This window comes from Anabrus simplex, chromosome 14 (assembly GCF_040414725.1).
Source record: "Anabrus simplex isolate iqAnaSimp1 chromosome 14, ASM4041472v1, whole genome shotgun sequence".
NCBI lineage: Eukaryota > Metazoa > Arthropoda > Insecta > Orthoptera > Tettigoniidae > Anabrus > Anabrus simplex.
This window is the reverse complement of record NC_090278.1, coordinates 38,533,158-38,557,968: the sequence shown is the minus strand read 5'-3', so window position 1 is coordinate 38,557,968 and position 24,811 is coordinate 38,533,158. Positions and strand designations below refer to the sequence as shown.

Genomic DNA, 24,811 nt, shown 5'->3' with positions numbered 1-24,811 from the left:
CGCTTCGTATCCGTCTAACCGTGCAGTGAGCTGACCTACTCGACTATTGTGCTGGTCTAAACGTTCTTCAATTTGCGTGGTTGCCTGTCCTAGTTTATTTAATAGTTCTGACTGCCTCTCACTATCGGCCTTTAACTGCTCCTTTAAAAGTCCTGCCTGTCTTTCACTATTGTCCGCATTAGCCTGTTCCAATTTCGCAAGACGCTCATCAAACTTCGCACTCTCTTCCCTGAAAAGCTCTGCCTGCTTCTCACTTTGTTCGGCCAGTAAGGCGGCCATCAACTGTTTAATACCTTCCACATCCATAATACTTCACTTCTTGAGAAATTTGTGCCCCCCTGAATTAAGCTGCTCGTGGTATTTCAGTTCATACGATTCAGTTTCCTAAACTTAGGAAGGTGTGCAATTTTTGAAAATGACCAAGTCGTTTTACGCCAAAATTAGCTTCAAAACAGCTGCGTCACACCTCCTAATAATTACTTGTGTTTCCCTAGTATTTTCCTAAATTCATAAACATTATCCCGACGTATTGTTTTTTTTAAATAATTAAATTTATGTAGCCCTTTATTAAAATAAATATTACCTAAATCCGCGACCTAAATGGGCTCGGTAATTTACGTGTGCCAAAATTGTGATGCACTTAATAAACATTGGATGTTTTCAGCCTCGAGATTTGGAAGATGCTTTAGCAGACAATTCCCCGTCTCGAACTGACAACATTGCACTGTTCATTTTGAGAAAAAATTAAGAGTGATGAGGCTTCTACTCTAGTCCGCGATATCTACTCTGTTTACATTGGATGAATCCCCTAAACTACCAAGGCCTGCTACAAGCGCATCGCCTTCGGCATGAACCTGTGACCAGAAGAATTTGAAGAACTCAGTCCAGTCATTTTATCCTCAACAATGGGAAGGTCATTTTATTGCTCCCCTGAAGTTACACAACTCCATAACTTTTTTCAGGTCCGCCATACTTCTGAGTGACCATCGTGTATATTTCCACTTAACCTGGTACACGATCTCTTCAATCTTATCCCTACATCCGTTAAATTTAATTTATTCCAGTCACTCGTTCAAATATCATTGCGCGTAACGTAACTGTCTATGGTAGCGGCTTACGCATTCCATCCGACACATTATCCATATTACCTATCACGTTCACACGCTCTGATTCTATTTTGTATTCCTCTCTCCTAGCAAATTCAATATAGGGTAAAATTTGGTATTTCCATTCGTTCAGTTCTTGATAATCAAACTACCTTAGGTACTCCTTTTATAGTAGCGGTATTCGAACTTGTGCCATAATATTGGCTATATCAATATTTATGGTGCCGTAGGGCTTTACAAACTTGCCCCAACAACGGGACGCTAAATTATGCGTCGCGAGAACAATATGTAGCTCGCCCCAAACAACAATAAGGCCACACGTTACGGGACGCCAAATATGTAACCTTTCCAAGGCATCAGTACATGAACCAGTTACCATTGTTCAAAAATATGACGTTAGAATGGAGCACCATCGGTGAGCTTCGAACTCAGCCCGGTTTGTCGAAGCCTCACCCTCCCCTACTGGAATAGTTCGCTAGCCGAGTCGGTATCGCATTTTCGGGTCTGTGGACTGTCCGATGGGGGCGGTAAGTCCTTTAGTAATAGTCTCTATAGTAGGGGGAAAAGTTAATTATGAGAGGAATACCATTTCATTACTAATGAAAAGAGAGACAATATCTTGTATAACAAATTTTACTTATACTAGTGAAACACATTATTTACATGGGTATGCCATACAAACACCTTACATATAGTAACTTGGGTGATCTTGACGTTTAAATGTTCGGTAGTCCCTTTCTACACTTCATTATACGTTTAAATATTCAAACTTAAGAAGTTGGGTTATTTACACTATCTCAGATTTAGAGAGGCGTTTTCTCTCTAATTATTTCACTTTACACTTACACTAATCACTTTACACACAAATCTATTCAACATAAGCATACCCAGCTGTAATTCTGTTTGTTTGTCGAAAAATAATATATTCAACTTGCATCAAATTATGATATAAGTTTGCTAGTATCGTATGAACTGAAATAGGCAATTTACACTCCCAATCCTTTGAAAGTCGCGTTACAACACTACCTTAAGTTAAACGTTGCCAAATATGCAGTATGATAAACACGCTCATTTCATTAGGATTTTTATCAACACATATATCAGGACATTATTTACACAACGATGTTACCTATGGACAAGCATTTAGCGACTTCAATACCAGACATCATAAACAAAGTATTATAGCACTACCTGCAACAAATGGACAAGAATATATACATTTCACATACACACAATGGGCCGCAGGTGGCCTTATTTACCTGCCGCTTGTGACAGTAAGCTTTACTGTCTCCTGCAATGAACTCAGGACCTTCTGAGACAGGGTATATCTGACCTGGAATTCCCTACACGCTGTGAATAATTAAAGAAATAAATTGGAGGGATCCTTCATTTAATGCTCATTTGGAATCTCTGCGACGTTGGCTCTATTTAAATTAACACGCGTAATCTTTGTACCGAAAAGGAAAGAAACTCGCCACTTGTATCTGTTTACTTTCAATGTAGAAAACACTTCTCTTCGTCCCTACAGCCAGGCTCGTAAATCTATTCAGCTGATAGCCTTCCAAGACCCATTTCTAAAGGGCGGCCACTGGGCCGTCTTCATACAATGACTTCGCGGTAAACGACCTTGCTTTCTTTTTTTCAAGCCACTATGGCCTCACATTCAATGTCGGCTATGTCCGGCCGTAATTAACATATTCACAACACGAGATCCACTTCGTGTACATTACTAAAGAGTTCCAAGGGAACTTAACATTTTCGTTTCACACTATATATTATGGCTACCGCCTGTTCACCCATTTCATTTCTCCTCTCGGTACATTGACTACGATGCAGATTTATTGATGATCTCCTGCCACCAGGGTCCAAATTAACTTGCGTATTCGCGAACTAATTAGCGATGTAAGATATATAACCCAATCTCATGCTCCATTCGTTGTTCCAGCAGTTTAATTTCTAGTAAGGAGGAGTTCCTAAGAGCTTGTGAAGTACAAAAAAAAATCAGTTACTGAGATATATTTGAGAACTCCTATTGGCTGTAGAAAGATGATAACTGGAGTCGTTTACGTAGAATATTTAAGCCCTTCTACTTGACAGTACTTCACGCATAATTAATCTGAGGTCCTTAAATTTACATCATGCATTATCAAACCCTTGTAAAAAAAATGGAAGTAAAGTATGGTCGTTCCCAAACCATGAAGAAAGTATTCTACAAAAGACCCAAATAAAAATGAAATTATAATTATTATCCCTCTGAAATGGCGTGCTTGCAGTTTACGTTATATCTAAGTGAAAAATTTACAAATTTACAATGGGACACGACCTTCAAAGAAATAAATACTTGGAAATGTACTCAGCCTTCTGGATACCACGTTCACAGCTTTACAGGAGGGCACTCCATGGATTTACACTGCTTGCATCACGTCATCGGCGATGTGAAGACCCATGATGACTTCCTGGCAGGTCATACACATGACAGCGACGTTCCAGACGTTCTCGGCTACCAGGCGAAATTCCGGCAAACAGCTAGATGACTCGTTCACTCCGATACACAGGCAAAATTCTGGCATTCAACTGGACGTCGGCGTTCACTCTGGCGTTCACGTAGACATGTAAATGAGGGGAAATTATCTCAAGTGAATACGTTAGTTTATCACACACCACAATTTGAACATATGGTTGGATTTGCTCAATAGCACGAGCATTCCAACCCAATGTCGGTAATGTCCCAGAAGCCCGACATTAATCCCTTCTCATTTATCTATTCTTCTTGTAGGCAGCGATTATAGGCCCAGAAATTTCACTAGCTTCCCTAGAAACGACAGTATTAGCATTCTCGTATTCATGATACTAGTTCAGGCCTGTTCTAATGCACTTAGCCGTAAGTCGAGCTCTCAACTGTACTACGGATTACTTTAACGTGGCGCTGTCCTCAATTAGGTCTACACTGAGCCGTTCACTGACTTTCTTGGTAATTCATATTGATATCAAGCACGTTCGCTTCACCCACTTCGCTAAGTACGTCCCTATATATGTTAACTGAGCCGCATTAACTTAGACACATAGGAGGCTCGATGTACGACCTTTTCTACACACGGACATCGGTTATTACGGTTTCGTACCGTTCCTATTTATTAATTTTATTTCCACATACTCACAGACTTTAATGAATCACTGTATTACACTGCTCAAATTACAAGATTATTTCTTCACAAACGACTCACACACAAACCACGACGAAATACTACCGTACTGGCGCTACATTGCAAATGCACTGGGTAGTGTCTCCTCCTCAGCTCATGAATATATAGGCGCGCTACGCTAGAGACCCGAATGCTGAGGGTGGGGGAAAAAATGCAATCCTTTCTCACACATTGGTCCGTTAATACGCAACGTACAGTGACGAACAGGATATCAAAATGTAGCTCTTGTATTCCCATCTCCACTGAGTGACTGTTATTAAAATAAGTTCGTAGGTTTTGAAGCAATCTTAAAAGCGTCCTTTAGTCTCTGGCGGTGAATGATGACGAACACAGGGGATTCCTTGTGTTCCTTGGCACGGTTAGGGTCCAACATCTGTTAGTCATTAAGACGCGCCCTTGTTTACAGCGTAGTTACCGCTCTGTCAGTTAAGTAGAGCACTTCTCGGTCCCATAATTATGCGTAAAATTCCCTGATTCAAATGAATGTTTGCGCTTAATTATCCATTGGGTATTTTGCGATTTATGAAAATTAACAGAAATAAAACAGTTGAATGCGTTAAGTTGGCAGTGGTGAATAAGCGAGGAAAACAGGGTATAATGTTAGTTTTCACGTTGGATCTACTCTCTGGGCTCAGCTAGTGACCTAGATTCTTTGTCACGTGATAACGCGTATCGTTTCATCTCGCTTGCGGTGGGAGTGAGAAAACTTCCAGTATAAGCGCTCTTGCACCGCCTTGCTGCTAATTACCAGCAACTAGAGCTGGGTCGCGCGACTCTGGATATTGCAACTCGAGTCCTGGAGCGGGCAGAAAAATTCTAACTTGGGCAGTTTTTATCGTAGAATAACGCGGAAAACGGCATATTTCATCTCCTGGATATCATGACATACCATAGGTGACGTTGTGAACGGTCACACTAGGTAACATTATCTGGCCATCCATCCGTACCTTACATCACTGCCTGCACGGTTGCTTGGTAACATTGATCATCCATCCATACCTTACATCACTGCCTGCACGATTGCTCCGTGGCTAAATGGTTAAAGTGCTGGCCTTTGGTCACAGGGGTCCCGGGTTCGATTCCTGACAGGATCGGGAATTTTAACCATATTTGGTTTTTCTCTGGCACGTGGACTGGGTGTATGTGTCGTCTTCATCATCGTTTCATCCTCAAATAGAAAGACCTGCACTTGGCGAGCCGAACATATCCTCGGACACTCCCGGCACTAAAAGCCATACGCCATTTCATTTCATCACTGCCTGAACGGTTGCTAGGTAACATTGTCTGGCCATCCCTCCATACCTTACACCACTGCCTGCACGGTTGCTAGGTAACATTGTCTGGCCATCCCTCCATACCTTACACCACTGCCTCCACGGTTGCTAGGTAACACTGTCTGACTTTCCATCCATACCTTACATCACTGCCTGCACGGTTGCTAGGTAACACTGTCTGACTTTCCATCCATACCTTACATCACTGCCTGCACGGTTGCTAGGGCTACACTTTCGTCACAAATTCATTCGCGTTAAGTTACACAAATTTATGGATGATCACCAGCCACAAGCCCATGTCAGAAACACCAAGACTATCCCTGACTTTAAGGAATCTTGGCATGATGGAAATAGCAGATGACTGCCCCTTGGTTTTGAAACAGGGTACGTACCCGGGCAGGAAACCCAGTTTTCCTCTAAATGTAGAACTAACCCTATTGTATGGAGGTCCCATCCCCTTCCACCAGCAAACTTGCAGGACCGAATACGACCGCGCGCATTATTTCAAATGGTCGGTGGGTGTAGAGTGGTTGTCGGCTCACAAGTGGCCACGGCTGGTACTCGGGAGGCGGGGACCCCATCGTCGGCTGTCCTGGGAATGGTTTTCCGTAGTTTTCCATTTTCCTGCACTAAGGCGAATGCCGGGACAGTTCATAGTATAAACCACGGCCACAAACACTCTTACCTTAACCGTACATCATATTCTCCGATATAAATCTCCTGGCGTGAGAGACGGCGTCACTGCGCTGTAGGAATGTATGTTTGTATAACGTATTTACGCACTCTTACAATATAATGTATTTAAGGTTCATTTTCCTTTACACATTAGCTTAGGAAAATGAACCCATCGGAAAAATTACTGATGGACTGCATATCAATATGTGGCTGGGAGATGTGGATAGGAAGAGCATTGGGAGATACGAGGTTTTGCTTTAACAGCGACCATATGTTTTAGGGCTACGGGTTTAGGTACATTTAATGTTCTCAGTTTTCCAATCACACACGAAGAAAGTATGTACGATGCCATCTATACCACGACAGTAAATGCATTTTGGACTGCTGGCTATATTCAATTTGTGCAAAAATTGTGCAAAAGTTTACGGACGTAGCCATGCCCTGTTAGAAGCCGAGTAATGTAGTAATTTACCTCACCATGAGTCCGTTCAATCCAATCATTTCAACAAGGTATTATTCGCCTTGTCCATTTCCCTCGAGGATCACTTTCTCGTCTCTGTTTCTGGCGCTCCATTCGACGGCTACGGGCTAATTTCTTTGCGGGTTTCTGTCAGAGTTCTCCTTGAGTACGCCAGATTTCCTGTCGTTCAAAAGCAAGTAAGTCAATAGGCGCTACTCCAGGTAGGTAAGGATTGCAGGTTCGGATACCGTACGCTGCTCTTCGTTGTACCGCAGCTATCATTCTCCTATACTTTCCTATCTTCAGTGATTCAGCAGAGCCATACAGAAATACTGATTGGACTGTTGACATCAGAAGTCGTCGTTTGCTGGAACTTGGGCCTTTGATATTGCCCATCAGTCGGCTAAGTTCGGTCATATATCTCGCTGTCTTGTCTGTCTATGATGCCAGAATGTGAGTTTGGTATCAAGCATAATGCCTAAATATTTCACACTCTTAGTTAGTTCAATTGCTGTCTCTCCAACTTGGAACGACACAATGGCCTCAATTCTTTTTCTTGTCAAAAGAACAATTTCCGTTTTATGATCAGCAAGTGTTAGTCTGTGGTTAATAATCCATCCCTTTACCCGTCGCATCACATGATTCGGTTTAAGTTGCGCCAATTCCAGATCACGGGTCACTATCAAGACAGCCACATAGTCAGCATAACCTATAAGTGTTGTATCTCCAAGCATCTCTAGTCGCAGTAAGCAATCATAAGTAATGTTCCAAAAGTCTGGGCCAAGGATGGATCCTTGTGCTGCACCAGCTGTAATCCGTTTAGTCGTTTGTCCACCCTCTGTATTATGCAGCAGTAAGCGATCCTTCAAATAATCTTTCAATATTCTCATCAGATACTCTGGAAGCTTGAATGTTTCTTGAAGTGCTTCCAACATGTTCGTCCCTCTTGCTGAGTTAAAAGCATTCTTCACGTCCAAGGTCACAAGAAGTGCCTCTTTACGGGAATAACGATTGTCCGTTTGTGATCTTTTGGCAGTGTTCACCACTTCTAATACTGCATCAACTGTCGAATGTCCTCTCCGAAAGCCATGCTGACGAGGTGATAAAACCCCAGCTTGCTGAACTGTTGAGAGTATTCCGGGCTGTAGAAGCTTCTCTAAACCTTTTCCTGCAGTATCAAGCAAACACAGAGGTCTACACCCCCGAGACTTCCCTTTGCTGATCAAAACTAACCGTGCTTTTTCCATCGGTTGTTAAAAATACCTGCGATGAGGCAATTGTTGTACATTTCCAGCAGCAACTGTGGACAGAATTCTGCCGTTATTTTCGGCACTTCGGTTGGTATACCGTCTGGCCGTGGGGCTTTCTTATTTCTGAGAGAACTAATGGCTCTTTGCAGTTCTTCTGTGGTGAAAAGGGGTATGTTGATTGGTTGCCTTACATTTTCATCTGAAATCCTCTCTGGATGATCAGGTAACAGATTATCCACTATCTCTTTCATGGTTTGCGGATTCATGGTTAGATTTGATAGCGCCCTAAGTTTCTTCAAGACGAACTTATAGCCGAGTCCCCATGGGTCGTCATCTACTTCCTTGGCCATTGCCCACCATCTGTCAGTCTTACTTCTCTTGATTGTATTTCGGAGTTCCTTCCTTGCTGATTTATATTCTGCTGTGAGTGAGACATCTTCCTGGCCATCTCTAGCTCTCTGTGCTCTGCGCCTCAGTCGTAGACAACGTTCCCTCAACTCCGCAATTTATTCAGTCCACCAGTACGCTGGACGTTTACAGTTTCGCGGTTTCCTTCTACTCATAGATGCATCACAAGCTTATTGAAGGAGTTGCATGGTGAGTTCGACACGTATGTTAGCCATTTCATTTCCTGTATAACCAGAGCATTTGCTTGATATGGCCTCCATGTCTCTATGTAGCATATCAAGAAATTTATATTTATCTATACTGGCTGTATTCCATTGTTGGTTTGGTAAATTGCGCGAAACAGTCCTTACCTGCGGAGCTTCTTGGAGCACATGAAAAATCATTATTGGTGATCACTTCTCGTATAGTCCTCTGTCACTCGCCATTCAGTGATCCTCGATGAAATGTCTTCTGATGCAAATATAACGTCAGGTATTGTTCCCCTACAGCCTGGTCCCCGGAAGGTAGGCACGTTCCCGATGTTGATGACTATCAAACCTATTCTAGCAGCTATCTCCATTATACGTCGTCCTCTAGAGCCCATATGTGGCATGCCCCATTTTATCGCGTGGGCGTTGAGATCTCCAGCAACCACGATCTGTTGTCCATTCCTGGTAGTATATCTTCAAGGCCATCCAGCTTTGTCTGAAAGTCACTCACAGACTCATTCGGAGTGACGTGATAGCTCACAAATGTTATTCTGCCAATCAGAACCCAAACAAATCCGTCTCCACACCCATAATCTCTAACCGTAAATTTTGTCAGATCTGGTATCCAAATTGCAGCTGTCCGAAGGTTGTCTGCGAACCATCCTGGGTGATCCCTGTCATGATACTGTTCACTGAGCAGATCTGCTCCTTCCTCAAAGGTCAGCTGAGACCAAAGATCGTTTGCTGTCCGACTTCTGTGCACATTTGCCTGAATAATTCGCATCATGTGTTTTTGGTTTTAACCTCCTCAAGAGCTTGACGAAATAAAACGCAGGCACCTGAGCCCGATACGTGATTTCGTTTATTCTCTTCTACGCCCCTGTTTGTACAAATTACACATCGTGGATTTGCTTTCCAGCCTGTTGCCTTGTGCCTAGTTTCTCCACACTTGAAGCAAAGCTTACTTCTGTCTGGGCCTTTGCAGATACGCGCAAGATGCCCGTAAGAAAGACATCGAAAGCAACAGGGTACCACGATTCTCTTTTGTATCCTACAGTAGAGCCATCCTACTTTGATTAGACCAGCTTCTAGAAGTTTCATAGCCGCTTTGTCTTCCAGTTCTACTATGAAGAGCTTCTTCCTCCCGCTGTTCGGTTTTGTGACTATAATTTTTATCTCTGCATTGAAATTCTCCAAATCCCGCCTTACAGCATCTTCTACATCCACAGCAGAAGTAGCATCATCCATATCCCGAATTTCCAGTGTTGTTTGGGGGATCAGAGCTTTCACTTCACCATCTTGTCCAACGACATCTCTCAAAGATTTACCAAAGATGTTCTGCTCTCATTTTGCGTGGTTTTGTTAAATTTCAAAAGAACAGTGCCCACTCTTGTTTTACGAATTGACCGAATATCTGTCCCTATGTCTTCTGGCTTCACTTTACTCCAGATGTCTCTCAAAATATCCGCATAAACCTTACCATTTATTGGTGTGATGAGGACAGCTTCTGAACGGCTCCGTGGTTTGGGGTGATCTTGTTTCCTCTTCTTTCCACTTTCTGTGGCTGCGTCACGATCATTTCTATCGGTTTCTGGTAGCGTATTTTTTTTATCTCAACGTTCTTCTTCTTTTCGCTTTGGTGAGGATTTATTTTCATTCCACCTCATCTTTCTTTTTGGTTGCCATTGACAGTGATGGTTTAGCCAACTCCGGCTCCTTTACAGTTGTTAGTTTTTGTTCTAATTGCTCCCTTGTCCTCTACCAAGAAATTCTGCAAGTTTCCCCCGGATCTAGAGCTTCCTCCAATTTTGCCATGCCGTTCCGAATTTCCTTCTTCAGATTCTTCAGAGGAATTGCCATGATACTTTTTAGCAATGCTCTGGCGATCTCGAGTTGCTCATCTTCCTTCTGTTGATATTCCGTTACTTGCTGATTCACATCAAGCACATTTTCGCAATTCTGGATGCTTTCCATTGATGTACGAGATACACCGTCACCGCCGCATAGAATTCCTGCCTCTGACATCATGTCAGCACAGGAGTCTAACTGGCCGTGACTTAGATCTTGGCGATGGGTCTTGCCTTTGGTGTCTTATGTTATTTGAAGTAATCTTATAACCTATAATTCAGTTTACTCTAACACGTATCTTTAATTTCTTGACACGGAAACCACCGAATATATTATTATCAAACTTACAATCAGGAGTGTGGGTAATAAATCATCACTCATACTCACATTCTAATCAAATATATTAGTAATTACCAATGAAAGCTTCAGCATAAGCACGCACAAATATTCGCTACCCTTATCACTTCGACGACAACAATAAAATAATAATAATAACAATAATAACTATAACAATAACAACAATAAAAATAACTATAATAATAAAGCGTACTGGAAGAAAAGGAAAGAACAAAGAAGAAGGAATTGAAATTGGCACGTGGTCCTCTGGTGGCCCATTCGAAAGAATAATAATAATTACATTCACGAGGTCTACAATATCTTTCATTTTCTCACAATTCACGAGCCCTACCATTCTTTTGTGGATACACGGATTTTTCTCTGCATTTATCAGAACTCATTATCTCCCCTGTGGGTGGAGTCAAAGTAATATGTTATTTACTTTACATCGCACTAACTACTTTTATAGGGTTTTCAGAGACGCCGAGGTGTCGGAATTTTGCCCCGTATGAGTTCTTTAACGTCGCCTGACACGAGGCTGACGTTTCTGAGCCCCTTCAAAAGCCACCGGACTGAGTCACGATCGGCTCACAAGCTCATGATCAAAAGGACGGCATTATGTGCACACCCCCCACCCTCCACTACTACATATTGTAAGAGGCTACTGAGAGGGGAAAAACCAAAGAATCTGTTCTCGATTTCTCGTTTTGTAAGCCCAAAAAAATATACTAAAGTGAAGTTTATCTCATAAAAACCGGGTGAGTGGCCGTACAGTTAGGGGCGCACAGCTGTCGGCTTGCATCCGAGAGATAGTGGGTTCGAACTTCAATGTCGGCAGCCCTGAAGATGTTTTTCCGTGGTTTCCCATTTTCACACCAGGCGAATGTTGGGACTGTACCTTAAAGGCCACGGCCGCTTCCTTCCCACTCCTAGGCCTTTTCTATCCCACCGTCGCCATGAAACCTATCTGTGTAGGTGTGACGAAAAAAAAGTTCTAACCCTTCAGGCAAGCAAATCAATGTTGAAAACATCCTCGGGGTATGAGCTACGAATTTTAGGTAAATGATGTATAATATACTATGGGAATATATTCTTTATTTATTCGTAAAAATTACAATTCTTTTCTTAATCATCGTTATCCGGTCGATTAGATTAGCAGTTTGTCTTTTTCTATCACTACAAGCGCATTCCGTTGCATACGCTATTGTACAAGGCTGGGAAATGAGCCATGAGAAGTGGGATCACCGAATTTAGTTTTCAGTTCTTCCGCTAGGATCGCCTTTCTTAGACACATGTTTTGAATGTCTTCCTATGTTCAGCATGGATTTTGTGACAAGTGCTTGTGGAAATTCGCTAATATATAGCCAATTATGATACTTACGGAGAAACCACGTGTTTTAATGTTGCTCGTCATCCATTTTTGTCGTAGTGCAAATAATCCCGTCAATATGATATTAACGTGTCCTGTTGGAAACTTATTTTACATCAGTATCTTGAGGTTATGGATCGTCGTAGTATGGACCCCCAGTCAACACGAATTTATACATATTTACAAAGGTGTTTTCAAGTGTTTGGGAAATATATAGTCAGTTTATACTAACATAAAACTATTACTTAAAATGTAGTATTTGTAATGGGTTTCCAGTTCAGAGTCACCATTTGAATCCTACATCACTGCCTAGCCTAATTTCACTTTAACACCTTTCTGCTCAAAGGTTTTCGGTCCATATTCGGAATATTTTGTCACTTTGATGAAATATTCCTTGCAATATTGCCCAACAAAGGCTTGAGTAATTTCTGCAACAACAATAGTGGCAATGTTTCGTTATTGCACGTCCTGCACGTGAGTTCCCTTAAAAACCTGTCTTTCGGGTAGTGGGTACAGATCGGTAGACAGTGTACTGCTTCAATAACAAAATTGTAACACATTTGTATCAAAGCCCTGAAGAAAGCGTCAGGGTACCTTAACCCTCCCCTGTCTTGAAAACGGATTAAGCATAATGCAGGACTATCAGTTGCACTTAAGGATATTATATGTAGACAACTGTCTTTCTTCTTCTGCTACATGTATCAAACATCCAGCTATCACTACCAGTGATACTGATTTATTTTTTTTACAATTGGCTTTACGTCGCACCGACACAGATAGGTCTTACGGCGACTATGGGATAGGAAATGGCTAGGATTGGGAAGGAAGCGGCCGTGGCCTTAATTAAGGTACAGTCCCAGCATTTGCCTGGTGTGAAAATGGGAAATCACGGAAAACCATTTTCAGGACTGCCGACAGTGGGGGTGGAACCTACTGTCTCCCGAATACTGGATACTGGCCGCACTTAAGCGACTGCAGCTATCGAGTTCGGTAGTGATACTGATAACAGAGTAACTACAGATTCTGAAAACAGAAGAAAGTAATTATCACTGCTGAGTTAAGGATCAAATAATTAATAAGCACTTTTTAAAATGTTTGTTAAATTAGTGTAATATGCAGACCTTTATAGTGTTCTCTCTGAATTTACACTTTCATCATGTCTATAGGTACGAGCCGTGAAAGCATCAATGGCAAAATTTACCCTTTTTTTTTTATAAAAAGCCTGAATCTGCTCAATCAAGAAATTTGCTTTCAAATCACCTTATTCAGCTAGTCCTGTCATTTTATTTAGTTGACTATCAAGTCCATGTTTTCTTTTTTTTTTTCATTTTTGAGTTGATGCACCCTTTCTTTTGAAGTTGTAATAATATGTTTCTGCTTTGCTATAAGTGCTCTTTGTTTCCTACACTTCCTGGCTATTCTTTTCAGTTTCAAACCTAATTTAGTACAGTATAGTTTATGTTTAATAGAACACTATGGGGCTGTGGTTTTATATAATGGTTCACTGATAAGTACAGGTGGAGGGCCATTCTCTTCACTGTGCTTGGTTCCACATGAAGTTCAATTTTCTTGTAGGGTTTAGCTTCATTTCTCACTTCTAAAGCCTTCCTCTTAAGTGGTCTTCCTGTATGTGATTGTGTCCGTCTTGAAGTACGGATGGAATGACGTTCGGAAGTAGGATTTTTAGATCTGTGCTCACACTGTAATCTGAGTTTTGCCTACTGCAAACACTGGAATGTACACTAGGTCTCCACAGAGATGCTAGTCTATTTCCCTGACGACAAATTGCCAAACACCATTTAGTTTTAAGTTCCTCGTCTTTCGGAAATCTATGAAATGAAATACCACACCCTTCTGAGATTTTTGATTTGCAATAAGGAACACTACAGTATACCATTTTTTTTTTTAGTTTATCCGATGTTCACGTTACGTATATACGTCATTAATTTCAATCACTCAATTATAATCACCCGCACTAGCACAAGAAAGCTCATAAAATACAAAAATACGTCTTAACACGCTCGTGTTTGAATGAGTACCACGCCCGCGCAATTTTATGTCTATGAAGAGCGCACCTAGCGGCAAAACGATGTGTTTCGCAAGCCCGAACCACCGCCGTCTCAATCTCTATATACTGCCTGCTCTATGCTATGCGGTTAACATGCTTCTCAGCGTGAGCTCTTAGTGTCACAAACCTCCGCTAGGGGCGCCAGCTAACGCACCCAACTTACCTCCGTACCCACGTTGTTGAGTTCCAGTGCATTTGCACCGAGCATTTATGTATGTGTCTCTGGTTGTAAAATGATGAATTGTTGCGTTCCTCCTTGTACAGTATATCATAGGAAGAAATCCGAATTCTTCAGGTGAGGATTTATGAAATCCCCCAAGTAAAGAACTGGGGAAAATTGGCTATCAAGGCAAGCAACAACCAAGGGTAGTCAATGGATTCCATCCGATTATTCTGGTATTTGTAGCCTGAATTTTAGAAATGGAGATAAAATAAAAAATAAAAGGAAAATATATTGAAGCCAGAGAGCGTGCCTAGTCGGTCTTCGAACTATCCCCATTACCTTGAAACCAGAAAAATAGCTCCACGAAAGATCAGACTGCGACAAGATATTTCTTCGGAAGAAATTTTGAGGAACAAGCTCTTCAACCGCGGGAAATACATTGGAGGACGAGTACGAAATTCATGTGAACAACGATGTATCAAATCAAGTCAATATTCAAACGAGTAACAATGACAGCAGTGATCAGAAAATCAGACAGTAGAGGGTCCGATCGAGAATTCTGAAACTGCGATAACAGCTGATGACTAACCATAATGAAGTTGTAAGACTACAGAGGAAATTCGAAGACAACCCAGAAATTGATCGTCTGGATAAAGTAAAGGAAACAGCTAAATATAATGAAAAAAAGACAGTTCATCTTTAAAATCAAATCCATAATATTCGCAAGACAAAATCCACGCGGTCAGAACAAATCACACGCTATGTGGCGTGGGAAATAGTATCCCAAACGGTTAAGAATATGGCAGGACTTCTAGTCTAATATCAGCTCCGTCACAAAGTATTCTGTACAGGTTTCCTAAATGGAAAATGTAGATAGTGTTTGTCGGGATTTCCCAATTAGTGAAGGAAAGACTTAGAGCTGAATGTAAAACTCTCAGACCAACAGAAAGGAGTGTAACAATGATTGCCGATTAAATGATTAATTAGGTACGGCTCCTCTACGACCGAACCAGTGACAAGTTCGTCGTTTGCGTGGTCAGTGTTGAAGGTGTATGTAGCACAGATAATGAAAAATCTCCTGCTCTCGCGAATAAACTGTTGTGTTTTCTTGTGAACGGACCTTCCTCATTAAAGATTTAGAAGTCTCCGATCTATCCCTTTTAGTTCAAAAATGATTAATGCCGTTGACTGACTATCATAGAGCCAATGTTTAAACATTTAGGAGAGGGAAAGGTGAGAACGTGTGTAACTCATCCATTCTATCTTAGTCGTATCACTATCATCTGATAAATGTGAGGTCCCAGTTCTTAGACAGTGAAATGACAGCAATGGCATCATCACTTCAAAATATGTGAAAGAAGTTCATCTCCTCCAGAGAGACTTGACATCCAAGCCTGTTCGGTATTACCAATAAATAGAGGAATTTGGAAAAGATGAATGTTCTGCTGTACAAATATTTCCCTAGCAGTCACAGCTACTATTCGCTTCATGAAAGAAAACCATGCCCGTTTTTTAAATTCATGTTTAGAGTTTTCATACGCGGAATCGACGGTGCGCTTCATGGAAGGAATTAACAAATTTTTCACATTTCACGACGTCATTGACAGAATTCAGCACATTCGGAAAAAACAGTCCAGATTGTGTGCATTTCTATTCACCAGCAGATAAAATACGTACAATTGTTGAATGCTGATTTCATCGAATACGTTAAAATAATTCAGTTGGAATCGAAACGTGAAAAACTGAAGTGTCTGACTAATGAGACGGCAGATGCTGTCTCGCTAACTGTGAAATCTATAGTGGAATGTGTCTCTTATCTGTTACGAAATCGGTTATTTTATGTTCTCACTAGATGATTTTCTGGAAACGCAATAGAAGCTCTATTTAGCGCTGTGAGATTGGGTGGTGGACATAATGACATGATTTACACACGCACTGCATTATGTACTATAAAATGTATCCTGAAATCTGGTCATGAACCAAGGGTCAGTGAAATAGTGATAGATTTTTTTTTTTTTTTTTTTTGAGACCACTGCTGGTAAATAACAGTAAGAAAAGGACTGAAAAGGTGCTCCGCTACTCGTGTCGAGAAAATTCTGAAATTTTTATGTACCATGCAGTAGTGCGGTGATCCTAATATAACTACTGTAACTGGTAAGATTGTATACATTTTACGTGTCTATATCTTAAGCCAAGCTCAAATGTGAAATGTTAGTTTCTGTATGTGCATTATCTTCTCAATTAGTAACGTGTTAAGGATTATTTTTCCTTTTTTATTGGTGTTGCGGACGAACTCTCATTTAACCAACATGTGCTCTGGGTGCGGTAAGTGCTGCCATCTGCAATGTCGCCGTAAACGCAATTCTCGCGGCAAAGAGCAGGCAGTATATAGAGATTGAGACGGCGGTGGCCCGAACTGGAACCAGTTTCACGACCAGCGAGGCCTTGTATTTCCCAGCCTTGTATAATAGCGTAAGCAACGTGTGAGTCAATGCATTATTACACTTAAACACCACTAAGAGCGCTAATGTCGGTCAATGCAGAGTTTCACCACGGCCGACTTGATGCGTCGCTCTAGCTAGCTCCTTACCGGCCTTGACAATCGGGTCCACGCACTGTAATCGGAGTAGTTACACAGCTCGACACGTGGCGCTGGCGGCCGACCTATTTGCGGTAGAAATGCATACTTCCTTACGGAAAATATACTGACTTTGATTGCCGATTTATCGTAATTTAGAGTTATGGAGAATGTTACACAGGTTAATACTGTTAAAATCATTAATCCTAAAGGTTACTTTCGTTGATATTTGCCAAAATGATGTCGTGAAATGAAACTGCGGGGAGATGACTTAGTCCAGCTGACTTTCAGATATTGACTCTGATTGCCGATGTATCTTAATTTAGGGAATAAAATAATATATTACATTGACTAATATTGTTAAAATGATTAATCCTAAAGGCTACTTTCATTGATATGTGCCAAAATAACGCCGTGAAATGAAACTGCGGAGGATGGAGTAGTCCAACTGACGTTCCGTTCCTTAATTGTTCAATTAGAGTTTTAAAATTATTCAAGCGCTGCTCTCAGGAAGAGGGCTGGACAAAACATAAAAGTCTTACTTTTTCCATATTCGTTGTATGCATAACATAAATATTTTGACTCAAACATGTTTAAATGTTAATTTCAATATATATATATAGTTTCAGATTACCGGTACATTTCATACATACCTTTCACTAGAATATTAAACCCTGGGCAAGTTGGCCGTGCTAAATTCAGACAATAAATCTTACTTGAAATACAGTAGGGTGGAACACGTTGGCCGCGCGGCGTGCAGCTCTGAGCTGTGAGCTTGCATCCGGGAGATAGTGGGTTCGAACCCCACTGCCGGCAGCCCTGAAGATGGTTTTCCGTGGTTTCCCATTTTGGCATCAGGCTGTACCTTAATTAAGGTCACGGCCGGTTCCTTCCCACTGCTAGCCCTTTCCTATTCCACCGGTGTCATAAGACCTATCTGTGTCGGTGCGACGTAAAACAAATAGCGAAAAAAGATGAAGAATAATTTAAATAAAAATCCGTGAGAGAAAAGTATTTTGAGTAAATAAATTGTAAACTGATCTCTGCTCGATGATGATGATGCTTGTTGTCTAAAGAGGCCTAACATCTAGGTCATCGGCCCCATTGTTCAGGGAACAACACTTCATACGTTGGCCTTACCGGCATAGCAGTAGTGATTCTTACTTGTCAATGTTTAAATTATAAAGCTCAGATTATCTTGGATAAACATGTGTTGTGTTGCTGTCATATGGCAAATACGACACCGCCTAAAGGAATATTCTGTGAAAGAAAATTCATGGATAAAATACCTTATTAGCGTGATTAGCTGCCACTCCCGGAGGCCCGGGTTCGATTCCTGGCCCTGGCACGAAATTTCAAAAGTCGTACGAAGGCTGGAACGGGGTCCACTCAGCCTTGGGAGGTCAACTGTGTAGAGGGGGGTATCGATTCCCACATCACACATCCTCGAAGTGATTTTCCATAGTTTCTCACTTCTCCTCCAAGCGAATGCCGGGATGGTAACTATCTTAAGGCCACGGCTGCTTCCTTCCCTCTTCCTTGTCTATGCCTTCCAATCTTCCCATCCCCAACACAAGGCTCCTGTTCAGCATAGAAGTTGCGACTGCCTGGGCGAGGTACTGGTCATCATTCCCAGTTGTATCCCCGAACCACAGTCTCACGCTCCAGGACACTACCCTTGAGGTGGTAGAGGTGGGATCCCTCACTGAGTCCGAGAGAAAAGCCAATCCTGGAGGGGTAAACAGAGTAAGAAAGAAAGAAAGATAGAAAAAAGAAAGAACGAAGGTAAATACCCGAAATAGAAACAGAAAACTGAGATGAGAGTGCTACCTGCTTTTAGCCACTCCGTAGTTTTGTCCTGGTCTACAGAGAATTCATGTAATGATAGTGTCCCTTTGCTCTTTTTTTCCTGTTCGGAATACAAAAAAAGCACTCAGCAATATATACTCGAAATTTTCCTAACACTGTTAAAGAAAAGCAAATCACCACACCATTAAAAAACGAATTAGCGCATAAATTAAAATCCTTGTTCAGGACGAAGAAATCACTTTGTTCTTGTTTCCATAAAATTTCTGCTCGAAGTACGAAAGGGTGCACAAGAATATCACAAATTCCAAGATTTGTAAACACAATTTAAAAAATAATCACCACACTGTACAATAAAAAATTAACTCACTAGCGCATAACTATCAGATCCCAATATCAAGCCAACAAACACCTCATTGCGAACACATTGCCAACATTTACGACAGCAAAACCATATAAATAAAACTGGAAATGCGGCAATTTGCGGTATACAGCTTCCTGACAATGGGTAGTAGGTCAGCGCTCCAGCGGCATTACGGTGAAACTTTCCAATTACAGCTTTATGCTGGGCTTCACAAGCGATTGTCAAGGCCGGTATAAGGAGCGCAGCGAGGGATCCAGTCGGCCGTGGTTTCACTTAAACACCACTATGAACGCTAATGTGAGTCAATGCAGAGTTTCACTTAAACACCACTAAGAGCGCTAATGTGAGTCAATGCAGAGTTTCACTTAAACACCACTAAGAGCGCTAATGTGAGTCAATGCAGAGTTTCACTTAAACACCACTAAGAGCGCTAATGTGAGTCAATGCAGAGTTTCACTTAAACACCACTAAGAGCGCTAATGTGAGTCAATGCAGAGTTTCACTTAAACACCACTAAGAGCGCTAATGTCGGTCAATGCAGAGTTTCACTTAAACACCACTAAGAGCGCTAATGTGAGTCAATGCAGAGTTTCACTTAAACACCACTAAGAGCGCTAATGTCGGTCAATGCAGAGTTTCACTTAAACACCACTAAGAGCGCTAATGTGAGTCAATGCAGAGTTTCACTTAAACACCACTATGAACGCTAATGTGAGTCAATGCAGAGTTTCACTTAAACACCACTAAGAGCGCTAATGTGAGTCAATGCAGAGTTTCACTTAAACACCACTAAGAGCGCTAATGTCGGTCAATGCATTATTACACTTAAACACCACTAAGAGCGCTAATGTGAGTCAATGCAGAGTTTCACTTAAACACCACTAAGAGCGCTAATGTCGGTCAATGCAGAGTTTCACTTAAACACCACTAAGAGCGCTAATGTCGGTCAATGCAGATTTTCACTTAAGCCCTTATAACTACATTCGGTGTGCACATTTTTCGAAAAATTAAAAAAAACATCTGAGGGTACTGAACCAAGGAACACATCACAGAAAGAATTATGTAAATAAGTTAATTTGGCCAGGATTTTTATGAAAAAGAAAACGAATAGAGAAACAAGCGATTTTAGGTGGTTTTTCCGGAACTGCATTTAGGCCGGAAGTGATTTTCTAAATTTGTTTTCTTAGTTCGATAGAGCTATCCGAGACTCAAAATTTGAAATACTTCCGGACCCTTTAGCCCTTCATCTTCTGGCACAATTGAGGACACTATTTAATTTTACATTTTTCTGAGTATGCTGACTCCTACTTTGTCTGCTTAGAAACATTTTCAAAATTAAAGAGAAAACCATCAATGAAAGTTACTATTGGCGTTCAGTCCATTTAGAAAGTTACGTCCACAATTGGAAAATAAATGAATAAAGCTGTTACTTGTACACAGCTACCAGCGACACTCCACGTCACACTTGTGTACCGAACAAGTTGTTTTCCAGGAGGGAAATGACGTCATTTAGCAGGTTTAATTACGAGATAGAACGTTGACGAAGCGAACACAGATCAAAGAAGACAGTTCTCTAAAGCGCAAGATATTCCCCCTGAATGCCTCACAGAATCTCCAAAGGCTATATACACGTGCGGGACTTCACCACTTGCTAATTCCATTCTGAAAAGGAGATTAAGTCCACCTTACTGCCTGTCACAAAGCATCAAAAGGTTTTAATTCACTTTTAAATCAACGACTGATGCAATGAGATTAGCCCAACACGAAAAGAGAAACATATAAATTACAATGAGATTCACTCCTTAACGCTGGTAACTTCGTTCCAGTAAAGAGAAATACTTTGTGATTAATTGAAATAAACTTCGGACTAGTTTATTTCCTCCGCTACACGGAAAAACATAGAAGCATGGATATACTTTTGGACAACGGAGTGGGTACAGATCCCTTGGCTGTTCCCCTCTTAGTAGCCTCTTACGACATGCAGGGGGTACAGATAATGAATGCATCCTTTGAATCCACCCACAATGAAGATACAATGTTGTAATAAATCGAAAGAGAAAAGAGTGTATCTAGTTACGTAGAAATGAAAATATTATCACGTGATAGGGTGGCATGGAGGGCTGCGTCAAACCAGTCTTTGGATTGATGTCTCAAAAACAACACTAGCCGGGCTGAGTGGCTCAGACGGTTGAGGCGCTGGCCTTCTGACCCCAACTTAGCAGGTTCGATCCTGGCTCAGTCCGGTGGTATTTGAACGTGCTCAAATATGTCAGCCTCGTGTCGGTAGATTTACTGGCACGTAAAAGAACTCCTGCGGGACTACATTCCGGCACCTCGGCGTCTCCGAAAACCGTAAAAGAGTAGTTAGTGGGACGTAAAGCAAATAACATAATTATTAAAAAACAACACTAAATGAAGAAACTATCTGAAAAAAAAATCTGAAAAAAGAAACAACTTAATTAAAGACAGGATGAAATGTTTCGATCTTGAAAGAACATCATCAGTTCCATCAATCACGCTCGGAAATATTTAGAAATACATAAGCATTTATGTTTAAATTCTGTATAAATCCTTAAAAACTCGAAATTCTACGCTAGAGTGGAGATAAGTGAGGCTAAGATGATGACGATTCCTGCATGATCAGTTGCTGAATCTTCTTGAAACCAAGATTCTTCTTCCGTTAAACTGACGGAAGAATGAGGTGAGGATGGCATTTCGGTACCGCTTTCCGTTTACAGTCTCCTCGTAAAAATTGGACCGATTATGCGTGTTGCGCTAAACGCAGACCAAACACCCATTTTCCTATCGTAAAGAGGAATTTTCCTCTATACAATGTAGATTTTCAGAACACCTACAGGGTATATTGTGAGTGTGAGTGTGATCAATTAGGTGGAACCACGCCATATCTGTAAAAAACACAACGTGAGGGTCAATTGAACCTTCAGTCACTGATGAACAGGGTGACCAACTGTAGAAGAAAGGAATGATGGATAAGACAGTCAAAAAGGGCAGACATTCCACAATTTTGGGGTATAGCTACATTTTAGTAGTAATTTTAAAACGACGTAAATTTTAACATTTTCGAAAACATTGTGTTGCCACATCCCCTCTCGATTTTTTGACGTACAGTACTCTTGTTGATGTAATAACATAGAAAACCAAATTTCATTCATCTGAACTGTACAGTTTATTTTCCAGTCTGTGGGTTGCAAAATCTACAAAACGTCTTGATCAGGAGATAAATATGTCGTTTTAGTTCCTGACTTTCCATTATATGCACATACGCGTTAACTGTTTCCTTTTGCCTGCTCTGGTTTAAATGATGGCTTTCTATTTTGTGACAAAGTAGATACGACTTTATTTAATGTAAGAATACGTAATTAATAGTATATAATTTATTAATACCTGTAAATATGATGTATAAATCCGATGTAATATTGTGCAACACAGGGTACGATCCTAGAATGACCCACCTTTCTCACTCGAGAAGATACGAGAAAGCATGTTGTGTCATACTTTTCTAGAAGCCTGGCCAGGCAAGGTATATAAAAGGACGCTCTTGGGTTGTTAAGTTGAGTTGTTAGTGAAAGTCGTTAGCCGAGAATGTGAAACTCATTATGTGGTAATTCCGTTAAAGTGCTTATGTTGCGTTGGTACTGTTCTGTAGTTCGTTGACATGCTAATGTGGCAGTCTTCTTCTTCGATTCAGTTCAAGATGGTGGTTCATTAATGTGTGTATGTGTGAGTGTACACATTAAATGTGTTCTATCTCGGAAACAATTCGGAATAAAGCATATCTCCATATGGAGTTTTTCAAATGATTTTTCGTGTCACAACCCTGAATATTGAACATTCCCCCTAGGACACTCTGTATATACAGAGAGATTTACATACAAACAACAGGCAACTGTCTTCCCATCTTCGCAAACGATCGCGTACTACTGACTACAGCCTGGGAAGTGAAGGACAGGAAGGTAGCCTGACAGCCAGGTAGGTGGCGGGTGTGACCATGGCTCAGTAGCACACGAACGGTCAGGTTTTATACAGAGAATTTTGTACGTCAAGTGCAAGAACAGAAGGCTCGTATGACAGAACTGAAATTTCCATTATTAAGGTAAATACCGGCCTTGTTATGTGCTACTGCAAGTTTCTTAAAAACAGGAGTGTAAGAGCGGAGAAGGTGAGAGTATGCAACTCACTTTGTCCCGAGGACATGTTGGGGGCTGCTTGCCGTCCACTCCTGTCCCCAGAACAGCAGCACTGTTGAGCCGCTGCTGGGAGGTGATCATCTTCACAGCCTTGATCCATAGCTGTCTCTTGGTGCTGCCGTTCAAGGATCTGGAACAATAGAAGAATGAGCTTGGTTAGACATTACTACACACATACAGTCGAGACATCAACACACAGGATGTACGCTGGTTGAAGACAACATCTTCCAAAGAGACCCTCCTATCTAAAGTGGTAACTAAGTAAGGCATTTATACAAGTGAAGGCACATGCTTCCCCTGGCGCACCGTCATGGCCAACTAATATCGATATATTGGAAATTTCGATATTTTGATTTGGAAATTTCGATACATCGTAAATATCGATATTTTGAAATGAAAATATCGATACATCGTAAATATAGAGATTCTGAGATAGAAATATTGATATATCGACATCGATACTTTAAGGTCCGATATATTGTCGATATCGATATTTTGTGCCCAATATATCGATATTCCTGTCTAATTTAATACTTTTGGCTACAATTTGATTCTTTTTCAGACCCTTTCAATATTTGCATGCTGTATATTTAGTCCTCAGCCCGAAGGCTGGTTGGATCCTCAACATATCCGCCATCAGCTGTCATAGATGGCCTAGGCATCACTGAAGAGGCGTACTAGGGAAATGAGGAGTGAGGTAGTTTCCCGTTGCTTTCCTCACTGAGCCAGAAGTTGCTATTACATATCAGTCTGCCAAACCCACTGAAATGCAAGCACCAACCGACCCTATGAGTAATATTTTCACACCATTCATAGCAGGGACTGGCTGCAGAAGGAATGGCATTACTAACATCACTCATACCTCAGTCACTTTCATTTTGTCAAAGCCAGATATAGTTCTCATGTTTTGCTAGTTGCTTTATGTCGCACCGACACAGATAGGTCTTACGGCGACGATGGGATAGGAGAGGCCCAGGAGTTGGAAGGAAGCGGCCGTGGCCTTAATTAAGGTACAGCCCCAGCATTTGCCTGGTGTGAAAATGGGAAACCACGGAAAACCATCTTCAGGGCCGCCGACAGTGGAAATCGAACCCACTATAATAATGTTATTTGCTTTACGTCCCACTAACTACTTTTTCGGTCTTCGGAGACGCCGAGGTGCCGGAATTTAGTCCCGCGGGAGTTCTTTTACGTGCCAGTAAATCTACCGACATGAGGCTGACGTATTTGAGCACCTTCAAATACCACTGGACTGAGCCAGGATCGAACCTGCCACGTTGGGGTCAGAAGGCCAGCGCCTCAACCGTCTGAGCCACTCAACTCAGCGAACCCACTATCTCCCGGATGCAGAGATAAAGTTAAAGAGGAGCCAGATCGCGAATCGTGGTTGTGATATGAGAGGTAATTAAAGATGGAGGAAAGCTAATTCAGTACACCTAAATCAGGGGCTTAATGAATGTGATACGCACCCACCCGCTCAAATAAAAATTTGGGCCCCTTCAAATAA

The 24,811-nt window shown here is 41.4% G+C and overlaps 1 protein-coding gene across 1 annotated transcript in view; it reads right to left on the bottom strand.

Moving 5' to 3' along the window:
- The window catches only part of LOC136885238 (adenylyl cyclase 78C), a 1,041,122-nt gene that overhangs the window by 350,525 nt on the left and 665,786 nt on the right, over nucleotides 1-24,811 (bottom strand). The window contains exon 3 of the mRNA XM_067157709.2: nucleotides 23,296-23,434. Within this exon, the coding sequence (XP_067013810.2) occupies nucleotides 23,296-23,434 (139 nt within the window). The remainder of the gene's footprint in view (nucleotides 1-23,295; nucleotides 23,435-24,811) is intronic.